At 44.4% G+C, this 17,447-nt stretch overlaps 1 protein-coding gene across 2 annotated transcripts in view; it reads right to left on the bottom strand.

The window, feature by feature from the left end:
* The window catches only part of myo1ea (myosin IEa), a 118,648-nt gene that overhangs the window by 58,942 nt on the left and 42,259 nt on the right, over positions 1–17,447 (bottom strand). For both annotated transcript variants that reach the window (XM_078427207.1, XM_078427208.1), the window contains exons 2-4: positions 14,759–14,902; positions 3,008–3,097; positions 1,527–1,621 (exon numbers count right to left, since the gene is read on the bottom strand). In XM_078427207.1, the coding sequence (XP_078283333.1) occupies positions 1,527–1,621; positions 3,008–3,097; positions 14,759–14,902 (329 nt within the window). The remainder of the gene's footprint in view (positions 1–1,526; positions 1,622–3,007; positions 3,098–14,758; positions 14,903–17,447) is intronic.

Below are 17,447 nucleotides of genomic sequence, written 5' to 3'. Positions count from 1 at the left end.
AGTATGGGTGTCAGGGGTTATGGGGAGGAGGCAGGAGAATGGGATTAGGAGGGCGAGATAGATTAGCCATGATTGAATGGCGGAGTAGACTTGATGGGCTGAATGGCCTAATTCTGCTCCTATCACTTATGAGAAGCAGGAAAAGTCCTGCTCAGCAAGACTGGATCTTACTTCAACACTAATTACCTGTTCTATCCCTGTTTCTCTGGATTTTCTTAATATCTAAAAATCTACTTCCCTCTGCCCTGAAGTCCCTCAGCAACAGCCCCTTCTGTTATCTTGGGAAATGAATTCCAATGGTTCACTACCCTCTGGGTGAAGATATTTCTTCTTATTTCTGTGCTAATTGGCCAAAGTATTTGAAGACAGCAAACTGATTTGGGGCTAGCGGAATCAAGGGATATGAGAAGGCAGGCACGGGTTACTGATTGTGGATGGTCAGCCATGATCACAATGAATGGCGGTGCTGACTCGAAGGGCCAAATGGCCTCCTCTTGCACCGATTTTCTATGTTTCTATGATTCTACACACACTGGCCAGGGAAAACAAACACTACTTCTAATTGTTAAGTCCCTTAAAAATCTTGAATGTTTCAATGAGATCACCTCTCATTCTTCTATGTGTAATCTTTTCTTACACTTCCCATTTCAGTGGTCAACCAGGTGAATCTTTGGTGCATTCCCTAAATCGCAAGCATGTCCTTCCTTATGTATTCTTTTTGGCTACAAATTTGCTACAGAGGTAAGAAAATATAGCTTTTAAACACTCCAGGAGTTGGTGTACACTAGTGCAAAAGTAACTTGATTTAACCTGAATATGTTCCATGTTTTTTTATTGGACCTTGATGGGGTAGATGTTGATGGGGTATTTGCCTTGATGATTGAATCTAGAACCAGGGCCCTTGTGCCGGGACAAGCCTGACATGAAGAGAACTACTCTCTCGGCAGCAGGTAAACCTTCGGAGTTCTCCAAACTGGAGAGCAGTGGGGAAACGGTCATTACATGTAGTGGTTTAGACGTCTGGAGAATCAAGGGACCTGGCAGTAAAGTAGAGTTGAGGCTGGGACCACATCAACCATAACCATGATCGTACTGAATGTGAATGGCAAGCTCAAGGAACATGCCTCCCCTGTTCCTAATTCTTTCTTTCTTACTGAAGAATTAGGAGTGCTACCACACAATGCAAACTGCAGGGTACTAATACTAATCAAAACCCCATGACATGAAAATTACAGAAGGAAGCTGTACCAAATTAGTTGCAGACATTTTAAACAATTCTTCAATGTTCCTGGTTTCTTAAGTCGAAACTCATACATCCAACTTCAAATTATAGCAATTATATTACTGCAATATCCCTGACTATAAGCAAGTGATGCTTTTTCTCACTTGCAAGTTGCCAAGGACTGGATTATACCAGCAATGAGTCATTTATAGGTGTAAACTATTAAAGGTAAATTGTGCAATACAGTCTGTAAATGACAATAAGGAGGAAATGGGAGGAATTTCCTCCATTATATTTCAATTACCTGATAATGACGCATTGATTTTCACCATCAATAATCATGTTGCGAAACATAGTATCCGCCAAGGCATAGATATGGGGTGGATTTTCATAAGGAGCCTAGATTGTGAAGAAACAAGATAACATTAGTGGAAAATTGACGTACTTGAGTCACAATAATCCATGTGGATTCAAGACACAAACAAATGAATATGAGGAGAGTGCATTAAAAACTATTAGGATTCTACTGGAAAAGAGAGATTAAAAAAGTAGTGGGGAGACACAAAATGCTGGAGTAACTCAGCGAGTCAGGCAGCATCTCGGGAGAGAAGGAATGGGTGACGTTTCGGGTCCCGAAACGTCACCCATTCCTTCTCTCCCGAGATGCTGCCTGACCCGCTGAGTTACTCCAGCATTTTGTGTCTAACTTCGATTTATACCAGCATCTGCAGTTTTTTTCCTACACTTAAGAAAGTAGGGAATGCTTACTTTGAACAACTTATAGCACAGGAACACTGATTCCTTGGATCTGCGTCACAGAACGACACGCCACTTATTCTGTGTCATTTAGCAAAGTGCTCAGAAATGGAGAAGTGAATTTCAAAGGGATTTGTAAAACATGGACAGATTCATTTCTCAGTCTACTTTAAAGCCATATATATTATGTATTTCTGTCTTTTGGGGGAAGAAACAGATTATTATACCTCATATAAGCACAATAGAGTAAAAGGTACTCTTATCAGCATTACCAGGTCCCTAAAATGGAGCCAGAGAATGAGAAAGAAGATCATTCAGCTCAATTGTGTCCAAACTAACCCCTTCCAAAGTGTTTGCCCAATTAATCAAATTCACCTTCTCGACAGCCTTCCCATTTCTTTTCTTTTCTATGTTGTATTTTCATTATTAAACCCATGGCAATATAAATTGGTAGATGCTGTACTACATTTTGGTGGAATGTTTTTTGCCCTCTCCTCAGGGGTGTATTTATGTTGCTCTTTTCCTCTCTATGTACAGGAATTTAGTTCAATTCGTTTTGGCAATGCTGTATTCCTCATCTCACTGGAGTAATCACTGTTCATTTGTGAGGCAGAGGAGGACTTCAGTAATTATTCAGCCACATGGGGCACACTACATACAATGAGATGGTGCTATCTTCACAGACCAGCCCCACTTGAAAAACAAATCATAATGACATGTAAAGAACATGCAAAGGATTTTGCTCTAGACTGCAAAATCTCCCCAATCCAGTGCATGCATCCTCTTTCTCTCACAGGCCTTGAAGAATGTTCAGGACAGGCACGGTGCCAACAATTTCCCCGTCCAACATTATCTCCCAAGCTGCCATGGTTCATTTAAGATGGTCTCAATTAGATGGGGGCCTCGAGATCTTGTTGTTATGGCCAGATCACTATTACAATACTTAGTACATTGAACATCTGAGCATTCAGGGTGAGATCTACCTCAGAAACATCAGCAAACATAGAACATCAGCAAACGTATACTCACTGCTCCTTGATACATTTCAATTTCCTTTTCTCCGAAGTATGGCATTTGTTTGAATGGGTTAATAGAGATAAGCACAGGCCCGATATATGTCTGCATAAATGTGGTTAAGGTAACTCATTAACAATGTGGTTAAGGTAACTAAGGTAACAATGTATTAAATTCAAAAAGACCCCAGCCTCCCTGCACAATACCAAATACCAGTCACAAATCAGAGGCTGATTAATGAAATATTGCAAATGATCTTGGATAGCCTGGTGTTTTTTTTAACAGTTGCTTAAAACAATATTGAGACAACAAGAAAACCTTCTGTGGATTATTGGTGCTGAGCTGGATGGGAGAGGAATTCAGGAAATGGGATGAATTTGTTTTCAAGGTTAATGATTTTAGCAGAGTAGTTTCCACATTAACAAATACATGTCCACGGACTAGGAACTTGCCATTTAGAAGTGGTGAGGAAGGAGAGAATGTATTTACACAGAATCATAGAGATATACAGAAACAGGCCCTTCTGCCCACCTTGCCAATTCTGACCAAGTCGGCATTCTGGGCTACTTCCATTTACCTTTTCAATTCAGAAAGAAAATTCCGAAGGAAATATCTTAGAAAGCAGAATTTATTTTGTCCCCTGGAAGAGTAAAGAAATGTCCTTTGTTTGCAGCTTGAAATTCTCCATTTCATATTATGGATGGATTTAAAAACCATATACTTCTTTTTTTTTAAAAAGAAAGATACTTCATCTTCTACAGTCTTGGGTACATGTTAAAATCTTAATTTTGCATGCTGGGAAACAGTTAACAGTTTGTGAACTCTCCCTTCTAGTTTGCTATCAGTGTGTCTTTTTCCCCGGTGATTGGCTGTTCAGCCAGTTCGATGGTATCAGAGCAGTTGGTTACTAGGCATCTTCTGGCACTGATGCTTGGTAACCACTTTAAGAAGGATCCACTTGAGGAGTTCATTTGGCAAAATCTAGGCGACTGATTTATTATTCATTGTGGAGTCACTCCACTTCCATCGTGTGTAAAAGCAATAGACCATTGCTCATTTTAATGCCAGTTTAGATTAGTTTAGTTTGGTTGAGAGATGCAGCATGAGTCCCTGCCGACCAGCAATTGCCCGTACACTAGTTCTATCCTACACAACTAGGAACAATTTATAGAAGCCAATTAACCTACAAATCTACACGTCTTTGGAATGTGGTAGGAAACCGGAGCACCCGGGGGAAAACCCACGCAGTCACAGGGAGAATGTACAAACACGTCACAAAAGTAGATGCCCAGTTGATATCAGGCTACAATGCAAAGGCCAATATCACTGGAGAATCTCACCCAGGGCAAACCACGAAGGAAAAGCCACATCTTTAAACTAACATGTTAAACCATGTACAGAATTTAAAAATAACGAGAGTTCTCAATGTAGACAACAAAAAATGATAAATCTATCTTAAGACGATGAAAATTAAAATCTGTTGAAATATATTTTAAAAGGAATTATCTTAAAACGTTGATGTTCTGACAGCCTTGGGATTTAGATGGGTTTGCCCATTTTTTGGATGTTATTCCTATTAAAGGAGATCCGGGCAGTTTAAAAGGAGAACAGCAAACAGCACCCAGATGAGCCAGGCGCTAAACCACTACGATTTGCCCCCGACTCTCAGTCTGAAGAAGGGTCTCAACCCGAAATGTCACCCATTCCTTCTCTCCAGAGATGCTGCCGGATCTGCTGAGTTACTCCAGCATTTTAGACAATAGACAATAGGTGCAGGAGGAGGCCATTCGGCCCTTCGAGCCAGCACCGCCATTCAATGTGATCATGGCTGATCATTCTCAATCAGTACCCCGTTCCTGCCTTCTCCCCATACCCCCTGACTCCGCTATCCTTAAAAGCTCTATCCAGCTCTCTCTTGAATGCATTCAGAGAATTGGCCTCCACTGCCGTCTGAGGCAGAGAATTCCACAGATTCACAACTCTCTGACTGAAAAAGTTTTGTGTCTATATTCCGTGTAAACCAGCATTTGCAGCTCTTTCCTTCACAAGACTTCTGAACAATCGTGTTCCCGTGCATAGGAATTATACAGTACATATAATTAGATTTACAGGCCCAGAATGTTTGATGAGCAGCAACCGTGGCTTAATGTGCATTCAAATTCAAAGCATGGCAATTGTTAGCTCCTCATATTTTGCTTGGATAGCTTGCAACCCAGTGGCATGAATATTAATTTCTCTAGCTTCAAGTAACCCGTGCATCCGCTCTCTCTCCGTCCCTCCCCCACCCGTCGTTGTACTAGCTTCAAAGCCGTCTTGTTGAATTCCATTGTCTGTAGCTCGTTTTCACCTATGCCACAGTGAACAATGGCTGTTCTTTTCATAACCATGACTTTTTTTGCATATCTATCATTAATTTGTTCCATATCTATATCTCTATCTATATCTCGCGTTTCCCTTTCCTTAGCGTCGCAGTCTGAAGAAGGGTCTCGCCCCAAAAGGTCACCTATCCCTTTTCTCCAGAGATGCTGTCTGACCCACTGAGTTGCTCCAGCTTATTATGTCCATCTTTGGTTTAAACCAACGTCAGCAGTTCCTTCCTACACAATTGTTAGGTTGTTGCATTGAAACAGTTTGTGAGCACTTGAAATTCTTGTCAGTTGAGATGATTTCAGTGGATGAAGTGGAACGATGAAATTCTGAATTGCTCCACCTTTACGGGCAATTGCAGATGTGCCTAATGTGTGGGTAGCTGGTGATGGTGGTAGTGTAGGAACAGAGGGTGTCTGGTCAAATTGTCAGTGCAATGATGGAGAATACTGACAGGTTTGCCATTTTACAAGGCTAATGTGTAGCTGGTTGGCTATAAATCAAGCGAACTTTGTTCAAACAATGTTCCATTATATAAATGGAACGTGCTGTAGCTTCCCAACTCAAATACCACCTCTCTACCAATAACCTGTATGAAACTTTCCAATCCGGATTCCGCTCAAACCACTGTACTGAAACGGCGCTCCTCAAAATCACAAACGACATTCTCCTCTCCTCCGACGCTGGCAACCTCAACATCCTCATCCTACTTGACCTCAGCGCCGCCTTTGACACCATAAATCACTCCATTCTCCTCACCCGACTTGAAACCTCCCTTAACATCACCGGCACAGCCCTATCCTGGTTCAAATCTTGCCTCTCTGACAGACACCAGTTCATCTCCATTAACAACTGTAAATCCCCCACCGCTCCCCTCCCCCAAGGTGTCCCCCAAGGCTCAGTCCTTGGCCCCCTCCTCTTCATCCTCTACCTGTTCCCCCTTGGTCAATTAATCCGCCGTCATGGTCTCAACTTCCACTGCTTCGCCGATGATATCCAGCTCCTCATCTCCACCAAGTCAACGTCCTCCACCACACTCTACACTGACAAACTGCATTACTGAAATAAAATCTTGGCTTCAATCAAACTTCCTCAAACTCAATTGCAACAAATCTGAAATCATCATCATTGGTCCAAAAATGCTCACCAAATCCACCCAAAACTTCATCCTCAACATTGATGGTCTCCCAGTATCCACCTCACCTCACATCCGGAATCTTGGAATCATCCTTGATCAAACCCTCTCCTTCAACAAACACATCAAACACATCACAAAGACAGCCTTCTTCCACCTCAAAAACATTGCCCGTCTCCGTCCATCCCTCTCCTCCACAGCTGCAGAAACCCTCATCCACGCCTTCATCACCTCCCGTCTGGACTACTGCAACAGCCTCCTCTATGGCGCACCCTCAAAAATCATCAATAAACTTCAATATTCAAAACTCCGCTGCCCGTCTACTCACACACACCTCGATCCGTGACCATATCACCCCCGTCCTTTATAAACTCCACTGGCTCCCCATCCCCCAGAGAATCCAGTACAAAATCCTCCTCATAACCTACAAAGCCCTCCATAACCTGGCCCCATCCTACCTGACCGACCTCCTCCACAGGCACACTCCCACCTGCACCCTCCGCTCTGCCGCTGCCAATCTCCTATCCCCCCACATCCGGACTAAACTCAGATCCTGGGGGGACAGGGCTTTCTCCATCGCTGCTCCCACCCTATGGAACTCACTACCCCAAACCGTTAGAGACTCCCCCACACTCACCACATTCAAAACATCGCTGAAGTCTCATCTGTTCAGTACTGCCTTCAACCACTGAAGGTCACCTCACCTACTGTCTCCTTTCTCTGTTCATTTATTTATTTACTTATTTATCTATTTATTCATTTCCCTATGTTCTCAAAATCTCTGTAAAGCATCTTTGAGTATATGAAAAGCGCTATATAAATAAAATGTATTATTATTATTATTATTATTATTATTATTAAATGGAAATGCAAACACTTCCTGATATCACCATCAACACTCAAACTAAATGCACAGGATATATGTCACTCCAGGGAATATGTTAATAGCTGTGATCCAATTTTAGGATTAGCATGACTTCCAAAAGTCATTGACCTTCAGAATGAAAGGTACAGCCGACTCCATTCAATGACCACAGTAACATTTCTTTTGCTTACAGAACAAATGTTTTAATTGAAGGGATTCAGGTCCTCACAACACTCCCAACACCCTTATTCCAAAGACGACAATGACATCAACAAGATAAAATAGCCCAATCGTCCCAACAGGCAGAATTTCCTACCCTATTTTCATGTTCTTTTCTTTCCCAATCTTCACTGAGCACTACAAAGAGTTACACACAAAATCCTCACCATCACTCTGATCCAATTCAATTTTACTCCAGCTAATAAACACCTGGATTTAGAAACACACCTTCCACTCCCCTTTCAGAATATCCCAAATCTCTGGGGAAAAGGAATAGGTGACGTTTCGGGTCGAAACCCTTCTTCAGACTGAGAGTCGGGGGAAGAGGGAAACTGGAGGCATGGAAAGGTACAAAGAACAAATGAGTGAAAGGTATGAAAAGAACAAACGAGCATCTACAGTTCCTACTACAAAGAGTTAATTGAGCCTACACCAGTATACACTAAATAACCAGTCTCCAGCAGACACTGGCCTACTCAGGAATGCAAACACAAAACAACTTCAGTGTCACCTGACAAAGCCTTTCAAAGTTGTCACTATTTTAACAATTGGAGAAAAGACATTTAGTGCAAACAGGGTCCGTACACTTGGAACAGCAAAAAATTCAAGGACTTTTCAAGGACTTTCAAGATTCAAAAATCCCATTTAAGGACCAAAATCCAGCAAACATTGATTTTTTCCCCCAGTTTTTCTCCTTATAGGTAAGAAAATACTGTATCCAAAACTGTTCATTTGGTGCATATGTGGTTAATTAGTTATAACGAAGAAGATCTTGTAGGTTTTTTTTTGCTTTATGTGGTGAGTTCCCCTCAACTCTCCCCGACTCTTTAACTTGTCCCGGAGCCGTGGAGCCGCGGCGGCGGCTGCGGGAACTGGAGGCAGAAGCTGCCGGCGAAGGTTCCAATGTAACTGAGGAGGGGAGAGCGGATCGCCACCGACCCAGAGCCGGGACAAGGCGAGAGATCGCAGCGCCCCATCGCAAACAACAAACCCAAGGAAACTTCCCTCCTCGCCGCCACTGCCGCTCACCCTGGGGATGCGGGGCTTCCGAACAACAACTACAACATTTGTGTTTATTCGTATTTTACTGCGCTAGAGGGAGACGGGGCCGGGGAAGAGAGTGGAGGAGCGGCGCAGATCTCGCTGGCGCTGGGAGAGAGGAGAGAGAGAGAGGCCGGAGAGGGGGGGGAAGAGAGAGTCGGAGTAGAGGGAGCAGCGGGTGAGAGCGGGAGTGCGGAGAGGAGGAGGGTGTCAGAGGGTCCGGTCAAGGAGCGTCGCCACTTGCGGGGGCTGCTCCCCCTCTCTCTCTCTCTCCCCTCTCTCTCTCTCCCAGCACCAGCGAGATTTGAGCCGCTCCTCCACTCTCTTCCCCGGCCCCGTCTCCCTCTAGCGCAGCGAAATAAGAACAAACGCAAATGTTGTGGTTGTTGTTCAGAAGCCCAGGGTAAGCGGCGGCACTGAGGAGGGGAAAAAAGGCAACAAAGACAAACATATCTAACAATGCTTCCTGACTTTTAATAAAAATACGCATTATAAACGATGAAAAAACGCCACATTACTCTGCATGAATTAATACTTTTAAAATAAAAAGTGAATTTTCAAGGACCTATGATAAATCCAAGAACTTTCAAGATCTTGAAAAACAGAGTTTCAAATTCCAGGACTTTCAAGGACCGTCCAAGCCCTGTGCAAAACTTCACTGTGATCTTAAAAACACATTGAAGAGTAACTCTTGTTTCTAAAATAGGGAAATAACAGGGTTTAGGATGGATACTTTTCCAATGTAACCACCCTGGTTGCCAAGAACGTTAGCTCTGAAATTACCACACTGCCAATGTAGAGCAAACAGCCTTTCTTTCTCCTTATAAGTCGTGACAAAACAGGTCTACAAAAGAATTCAACGTAAGATCAGTTTCATTTAAAAATCTGCTGCCCTTTCCAAAGTCCATTGCCTCTGTAAATAATTGAGGCTTTATTCCAGGAACCTTTCATTGAATAACCTTTTGCTCAGATTGGAAGAAAACCCTAGTTAAACCTTTATTCAATGTGGAAACTGGAATTTAAGGATCTTTTTACATCACTTGTTTTTGAATGTGTTCTCAGGAGCTGGCCTGCAATATGCTAAGGGCTTTTCCAATGGACATTATGTCCAATAGTCTTGCTTTGCAAAAGGGCTCACCATCACTCTACTCCAATTTACTTTTACTCCAGCTAATAAAGACTTGGATTTATAAACACACCTTCCACTTCCCTTTCAGAATACCCCAATGTGCTTTACAGCCAAATGGATACTTTCTGAGATTTAGTTTGGTTTAGTTTAGAGATAACTAGCGTGGAAACAGGCCCTTCAGTCCACCGAGCCCACACTGACCAGCGATCCTCGCACATTAACACTACCTACACACACTAGGGACTATTTTACATTTTATACCAAGCCAATTAACCTGCAAACCTGTACGTCTTTAGAGTGTGGGAGGAAACCGAAGATCTCGGAGAAAACCCACGTAAGCCACAGGGAGAACGTACAAACTCCGTACAGACAAGCACCCATAGCCAGGATCGAACCCAGATCTCTGGCGCTATAAGGCAATAGCTCGATCCCACTGCAACAGTGACTATTGCAAGGCAGTGGCTACATTCTACAGATGCACCATAGAAAGCATCCTATCGGGATGCATCTCTGCTTGGTTTGGCAACAGCGCAGTCCAAGACCCCAAGAAATTACAGAGAGTTGTGAACACAGCCCAGTTCTTCACACCAACCAGCCTTTCCTCTCCATTGATTCCATCTAGCAGGTGTTACTGGGGGATAGGGGGTCAGTCTGGCAAAGGGGCTGTACTCAGATCAGTCATGAGGCAATTGAAAGGCAGGATAGACTTGAGGGGTCAAGTGGCTTACTCCTGCTCCTAATTTATACATTTGTATTTAATACTCCACTAGCAGACAGAGGCAAAGACGCAAGTTCATACCAGCAAAAAGAAATGGTCTGAAATCAAAAGGAGAACACTCAGAACCAAGGTGCAAAAAAACTTCAGAAAGCAGCTCCCAGCAGGCTGGGAGGCTGGTCAATACTTGAGGAGAGAGATGGGGAGTGGAGGGAGGGAAGGGAGAGCTGTGGGGAGGGGAGAGCAGAGGGGAGGTTGGAGAGGGGAAAGGGAGAGGGGAAAGGGAGAGAGGAGGAGAGAGTGGAGGAGGAGGGGAGGAAATTGAAACTACAGTGTGAACTGACTTCCAAAGAACTGGAAATGACACAATCCACAATCGTGTGGTTCGAACATTGAGATTTGGAGAAAAGTTTATTTAAAATTTGATTCGATGCAAACATTAAAGATGCGTTAGGAATAACTGTGTTGCGTTTGGCAGTGGAAATTCAGCCCCTCCACGGATAGTTTCATCTGCATGAGTTCACCTCCTGTAATGGTGACACACACCAACGACATTTGCCTCTTTCTTGCTTTTATTCCCCATCTGCCAACTGCTCGACGGGGTTAAATAAAATAAATAAACTAATCAGGTATTAGCAATCTCGAGGATTTACCAGCTCCCACACTCTGTTGTCCATTCAGCAAAAGATGAATGCTTTTTAAACTCCGGCTCTGAAAGAATTAAAATCTTTCGGCCGATTAGAAAAAAAGCTTTTTATATTTTCACAATTGGGAATGATTTACGGTCATTTCTAAATTTCACAGAATGTGAGACGTTTTAAAATGAACCCCATGCCTGGGTTCAATCAGCTCCATCTGCCTGCGCTTTCCTCTCTAATGACCAGGCTCGCTTTGAGCTGAGAGGCTGCTGTCTATTATTGGTCTCTTGGTGCCCTGTACACCTCTTGAATTTGCACTTACACTGCAGAAAATTAGAAAACTGAACACACAAAAAGGGACTGACATCTGGCTTGCAATTTCCGGCTTATGCAGAGAGCAGAAAACCTCCAATCTAATTCTATACAGTAACCTCACATGCACGTGTGGCCAACACTGTGGCAATCTTCAATATTCTGATCCACTGTGCGCATTGAACAATCCCTCATCCAGCCTCTCAAACCCAACCGGCTATGAACCTTGCAGCAATGAACATTGAAAAAATAGGATGGAGGCCATTCAGCCCCTTGAGTCTGCACTGTTAGTCAGTCAGACTGTCGTGGTTGATCTTTTACCTCAAACATCTTTTTCCTGCCCTGTTCATATCCCCATGGTTCATATAACATAGTTTGGTGTAGCGCAGGAACAGGCCCATTGGACAATGTCCGTGCCTAACATGATGTCTCTGTTTCTAAAATATCCAAGGAGCTCTACGGATATCTACTGATCTCTGTTCTGGAACAGTCAATGTCTTTGTCTCCTTTGTCTTCCGACATTTCAGAATTCCAAAGATTTGGAACCACCCTCTAAGTGAAGATTTTTTTTTCTAATTGGCCTACCTCTTACATTGAGACTGTGACCCATGTTCTAGTTTACTTATCCAGGGGAAAATCCACCATGTATCCAATCCACTGAGTCCCCTGAGAATTTTGTGGGGCATTTCCAAAGACTAATTTGGTGGATAAAAGAAATGTTCAGTGACAAGTGACTCTTTGTAGCGCCGGAGACGCAGGTTTGATCCTGACTACGGGTGCTGCACTGTAAGGAGTTTGTACGTTCTCCCCGTGACCTGCGTGGGTTTTCTCCGAGATCTTCGGTTTCCTCCCACACTCCAAAGACGTACAGGTATGTAGGTTAATTGGCTGGGTAAAATGTAAAAATTGTCCCTAGTGGGTGTAGGATAGTGTTAATGTACGGGGATCGCTGGGCGGCACGGACTTGGTGGGCCGAAAAGGCCTGTTTCCGGCTGTATATATATGATATATGATATGATATATCTTAGGCTGATTTTCTGTCCCTCCACTGGACTCCACACAGCCTACCCCAGAAACACCCCATCAGGAGAGTGTATCTTCTCAGCAGTGGATCTGACAGGCAGGATGAACCCCTGCATATATCTGACATAGAAACTGTGGTTGAGGACAACAGGCACTAGAGGCCAAGATTGCAGACTTCAGTATCGCCTGTCTGGCACTGATGAAGGTGAATCGCTGTCTGCACGCGGTAATGCACCTCCCCAAGCATGAGACCATAAGACATAGGAGCAGATTTAGACCATTTAGCCCATTGACTCTGCCCGACCATTCGATCATGGCTAATCCATTTGACCCTCTCAACCCCATTCTCCTGCCTTGGCCCCGTAACCTTTGATAGCCTTACTAAGCAGGAATCTATCAGTCCCCACTGCCATCTATGGCAACAAATTCCACAGATTCGTCACCCTCTGGCTAAAAAAATTCTTAAAGTAAGGCTCTTCTGGAGTCTTATTGTACTCTCTCATTACTGGAAACATCCTCCCCACATTCAAGCTATCTAGGCCTAGGTATGGAAAGTTGAGAGCATGGGTCCGTGCCAACCCCACCCCCAACTCCAACCGATCTACCTTCCGTACTAATCAGAGGGAGGAGGGGGATTGTTGGCCAATTGTTTTCCTCTCAATCCGGAGAGTCGGCGGAGGCGGGTGGGTTAAGATTCCTACAGCCATCCCAGATGACAATGTTGGACAGAATCAAGTCTATGTTGTTCTGCAGTGCTCAGCTCTACATTGGATCAAACACTTTGAACAAAATCCCCAGTCAGCAGCCCAGCACATGAGCCAGATAATCACAGCTTACTGCCCATTACAATGCATGGAGTATAAATCACTTCCTCTCATTGCGATTTTATCCTCAGTAAAGTGAAGGGGGAAGAAAAGTTCATCCTTTGAGAATGAAACAGCTGCCAAGTGCAGTCCTCCCCAGAGGGAAAGCCAGAGATTGTTCAATTGCTGGTGTGAATGAATGAAAGGACAAAGATTAAAACAATACAAAACACACAGGGTAATAGTGATTTTGTGTCAAAACGTGTCAAAATGTACTTCTGGGTGAGCTGGAAAACCCCTAACCTAATTACGCCAGAAATACTTAACGACATTGTGCTCTGGTCGTGACCTTTAATGGCAGTATTCTGCTCAATGGACAAAGGCTTTGTGACTTGAGCCCAATAGTAATCACGTTGAATTAAAAACAGGGGCTATCATTTCAATTGGTAAAATCACTTGACACACTCCCTTGATTTAGTACGGTGACCATATTGCTTCCCGATGAGTACAGAACACATTACCTGCCCAAGGAGTTGCGCTGATGGACTGATGAGCAGCAGGTATCCTAGATGATGGTGGAGCAAAAGGTGCTCTCTCTGTACGTGAGCACGCATGCGGGGAGCCTCCACCCAACACCAAACGACCGACGCAGAATCCATGCACGCCCGACGTTGTGCCAGTTGAAAGCACAGCCAGGACTCTGCCACCCTCGCCTCTACTGGAATTATCTCATAACTTTATGCAACTTATAAAACTGTTCAAATACAGGCAACTATATTGCCACAGTGCAGAACCTACATTGTCCATGCTGGTTGCTCAGTTCACATGTGGTGCAGCTCTGGATAATGTTTAGAAGACATACTCACCACTGAGAAGAAAACCATTTAGTTTAGCACAGGTTTAAGGGTATCGATTCACGCAAGAATTGGACTCTGGGCTCATGCTTTCTTTGGTTTTCACAGTGGAATCTCCTGTGGTGCTCAGGTAGTGGTTCCTTAATTCCCTATTTTCTGCTTGAGCCCTGACACAGGAAGCGGCACGGTGGCGCAGCGGTAGAGTTGCTGCCTTACAGCGAATGCAGCGCCGGAGACTCAGGTTCGATCCTGACTACGGGCGCTGTCTGTACGGAGTTTGTATGTTCTCCCCGTGACCTGCGTGGGTTTTCTCCGAGATCTTCGGTTTCCTTCCACACTCCAAAGACGTGCAGGTATGTAGGTTAATTGACTGGGTAATATGTAAAAATTGTCCCTAGTGTGTGTAGGATAGTGTTAATGTGCGGGGATCGCTGGGCGGCGCGGACTCGGTGGGCCGAAGGGCCTGTTTCCGCGCTGTATCTCTAAATCTAAAAATCTAATGACCAGGGTTATCATTGCTCATTGAAGGCCTGTAATGACACTCGGACATCTACACTCGTTCTTACTTAAATCAGGAACATAGAATGTAAGAAGGTCACTAAGTTTTGTCACACTTCCTAAGTGCGATTTCCATCCTGTTCGCAGGTTAAGCTTTGAAAGGATACAAAAATATAATCATCCATGTATCGCTTCTTGAGATTATCGACAATGCCATCTTCAGTGATCTTCGAGAGAAGCACCATGTCATCCACTCCACTCTGCTTGACATTGTGACTTTGCCAGTGATACCGGTAGTGGCCTTTACTCCCCTGTAAAAAGAAAAGGTTGGCATATTAGTTATCGGCAGTGGTACAGCGGTGGAATTGCTGCCTGAGAGCACCAGACACCCGGGTTCAAACCTGACCACAGGTGCTCCCTGTCTGTATGGAGTTTGAACTTCTCCCTGTGACCGCGTGGGTTTTCTCCGGGTGCTCCGGTTTCCTCCCACACTCCGAATACGTACAGATTTGTAGGTTAATTGGCTTTGGTAAAGATTGTAAATTGTTGCTAGTGTGTAGGATAGTGTTAGTGTACGGAGCGATCGCTGGTCGGCACAGACTTGTTGGGCCGAAGGGCCTGTTTCCGCGCTCTATATCTAAAAGCTACAAAATAACATTTTGAAAAAACGAAAACAGTAGAGAATTTAAGTTTCACAGTTGGATAGGATAGGTTTGGGTTTAGGGGGATATGGGCCAAATGCAGGCAGGCGGGGCTAGTGTAGATGGGGCATGTTGGTCAGTGTGGGCAAGTTTGGATGAAGGGCCTGTTATGCTGTACGAATCGATGAATTCATTTGCTTTGGTCTCTTCTCACTGCATTTATCTCCATCACCATTTACTTCCATTCATTTTTTTGCATTTATTCAGCTGGCCCTTCCTGTCTCTCTGCCGAGGTGACTTGATGTGGCAGCAACTTTCAATGTACTCAATCTCCATTTGCAAAGCCTCATTTTTAACATCAGAAGGTTTTTGCGGCTTCTCGCTCAGTAAATTGTTTTAGATGTTAACCACCAAGCAAATAAAGCTTTTCCTGATATCTAGTTCAAAGACATCTCTCAGTAGTTTAATCCTATAAACAAATTATATTAAGACTTGTATTATCTCAACATACCAAAAATATACACACATCTGACAATGAGTGGATTAAGAAAATATTATTCTTATACCCTGATGAAAAAACATGCTTGTGATTTTTTTAATTCATTTCCCAAGATCTGGAGGTCACTGGCAAGTCCAGTATTAATGTCCATTTCCACTTGCCCTTGAGAAGGCAATGGTGAGCTGACCCGCTGTAGTCCCCCTGGTGCAGGTTTCCCCCACAGTGTTGTTTGGGAGGGAGCTCCAGGATTTAGACCCAGCGTCAATGAAGGGCCCATGATATATTTCAAGAGTCAAAACTCAAGAGTGTTTTATTGTCACATACGATACGAGAACAACTTTATTCAATCCCGGAGGGAAATTGGCCTGCTGACAGTCACACCACACAAGGGATACAAAAACCTGAAATTAAAAGTGAAAACAAAAAGAAAATGAGAAGCGACTTTTGGCTGGCTGCCGTGTGCACAGCGCCTTCACCGGAACAAATGAACAAACAAACACAGACTTATGTGCCCCCGCCCCTCCCCAACACTGGGTCCCCCTTTGTCCCTCACAGCGGTCCCCCTACGCCGGGTCCTCCATTGTTCTTCATGGCAGTCCCCCCAAGCCGGGTCCCCATTATCTTCCCCTCCCCCTTCATGCTCATCGACCGCGAGGCCCCAGCGCCACCGAGGCTCGCGTTGCCGCCGAGCCTCCTGTCACCGCCGAGTCTCCCGCTGCCGCCGCTAAGGCTTCTTCGGGCCAGACAGGCCTCGCCGCCCGGCTTCACCGCAGTCCCCTGGGAGGCCCGTGGGACGAGCTGGGCCTGCCGGGGCGCGTTCCACTCTTTGGTCATCGGCAGCGCGGTTGTTCGGCGGGTGGATAGAGCCCCCGCGGCTCTCTGGGACACAGGGCGCCAGGACATATGCCCCAGATAGAACAATAAAATTCTAACTTGCAGCAGCACAACAGAATTTATAAGCAGAGTACTCTGTAAGCAATATAATAAATGAGAAATAAGTTCAGTGTGTGCATATATACATAGGCACACATAATAATAATAATAATAATAATAATAATATTCATTTATTGTCATTGCAACGAGTACAACGAAATTAAAAAATAGCCAATCCTGACGGTGCGTACAAACATATATGCAATAAATGCAAAAACAAATAAATACATAAATACAATTATATTAAGTACAAGATTTTTTAACGGTGTTGCCTAGTGCAAAGGTAGTGTTCAGTTCTCGTATGGCCCTGGGGTAAAAACTGTTCTTAAGTCTGTTTCTTCGGGATTTGATCGACCTGAAACGTCGACCAGAGGGCAGATGAACAAACAGACGGTGGCCGGGGTGGGATGGATCTTTTATTATTTTGCCTGCTCTACTGAGGCAGCGTAGGCTGAACAGGTGCTCCAGGGAGGGCAGTGAGCAGCCGATGATCTTCTGGGCCGTCGTGATGACCCTCTGAAGGGCCTTCCTGTCCTTTTCTGAGCAGCTGGCATACCATGTGGTTATACAGTATGCCAGCACACTCTCGATGGAGCAGCGATAGAAGGACAACATGAGCTTCTCCTGCGGGTTGGTTTTCCTGAGGATCCTCAGGAAGTGGAGTCTCTGCTGTGCCTTCTTTACTGTGGTGATGGTGTTGGTAGACCAGGTAAGATCCTCTGCGATGTGCGTACCCAGGAACCTGAAAGCGGGTACCCTTTCCTCACAGACCCCATTGATGTA

This window comes from Rhinoraja longicauda, chromosome 33 (genome assembly GCF_053455715.1).
Source record: "Rhinoraja longicauda isolate Sanriku21f chromosome 33, sRhiLon1.1, whole genome shotgun sequence".
NCBI lineage: Eukaryota > Metazoa > Chordata > Chondrichthyes > Rajiformes > Arhynchobatidae > Rhinoraja > Rhinoraja longicauda.
The sequence above is the reverse complement of the archived record's forward strand: the minus strand, read 5'-3'. Positions and strand labels throughout refer to the sequence as shown.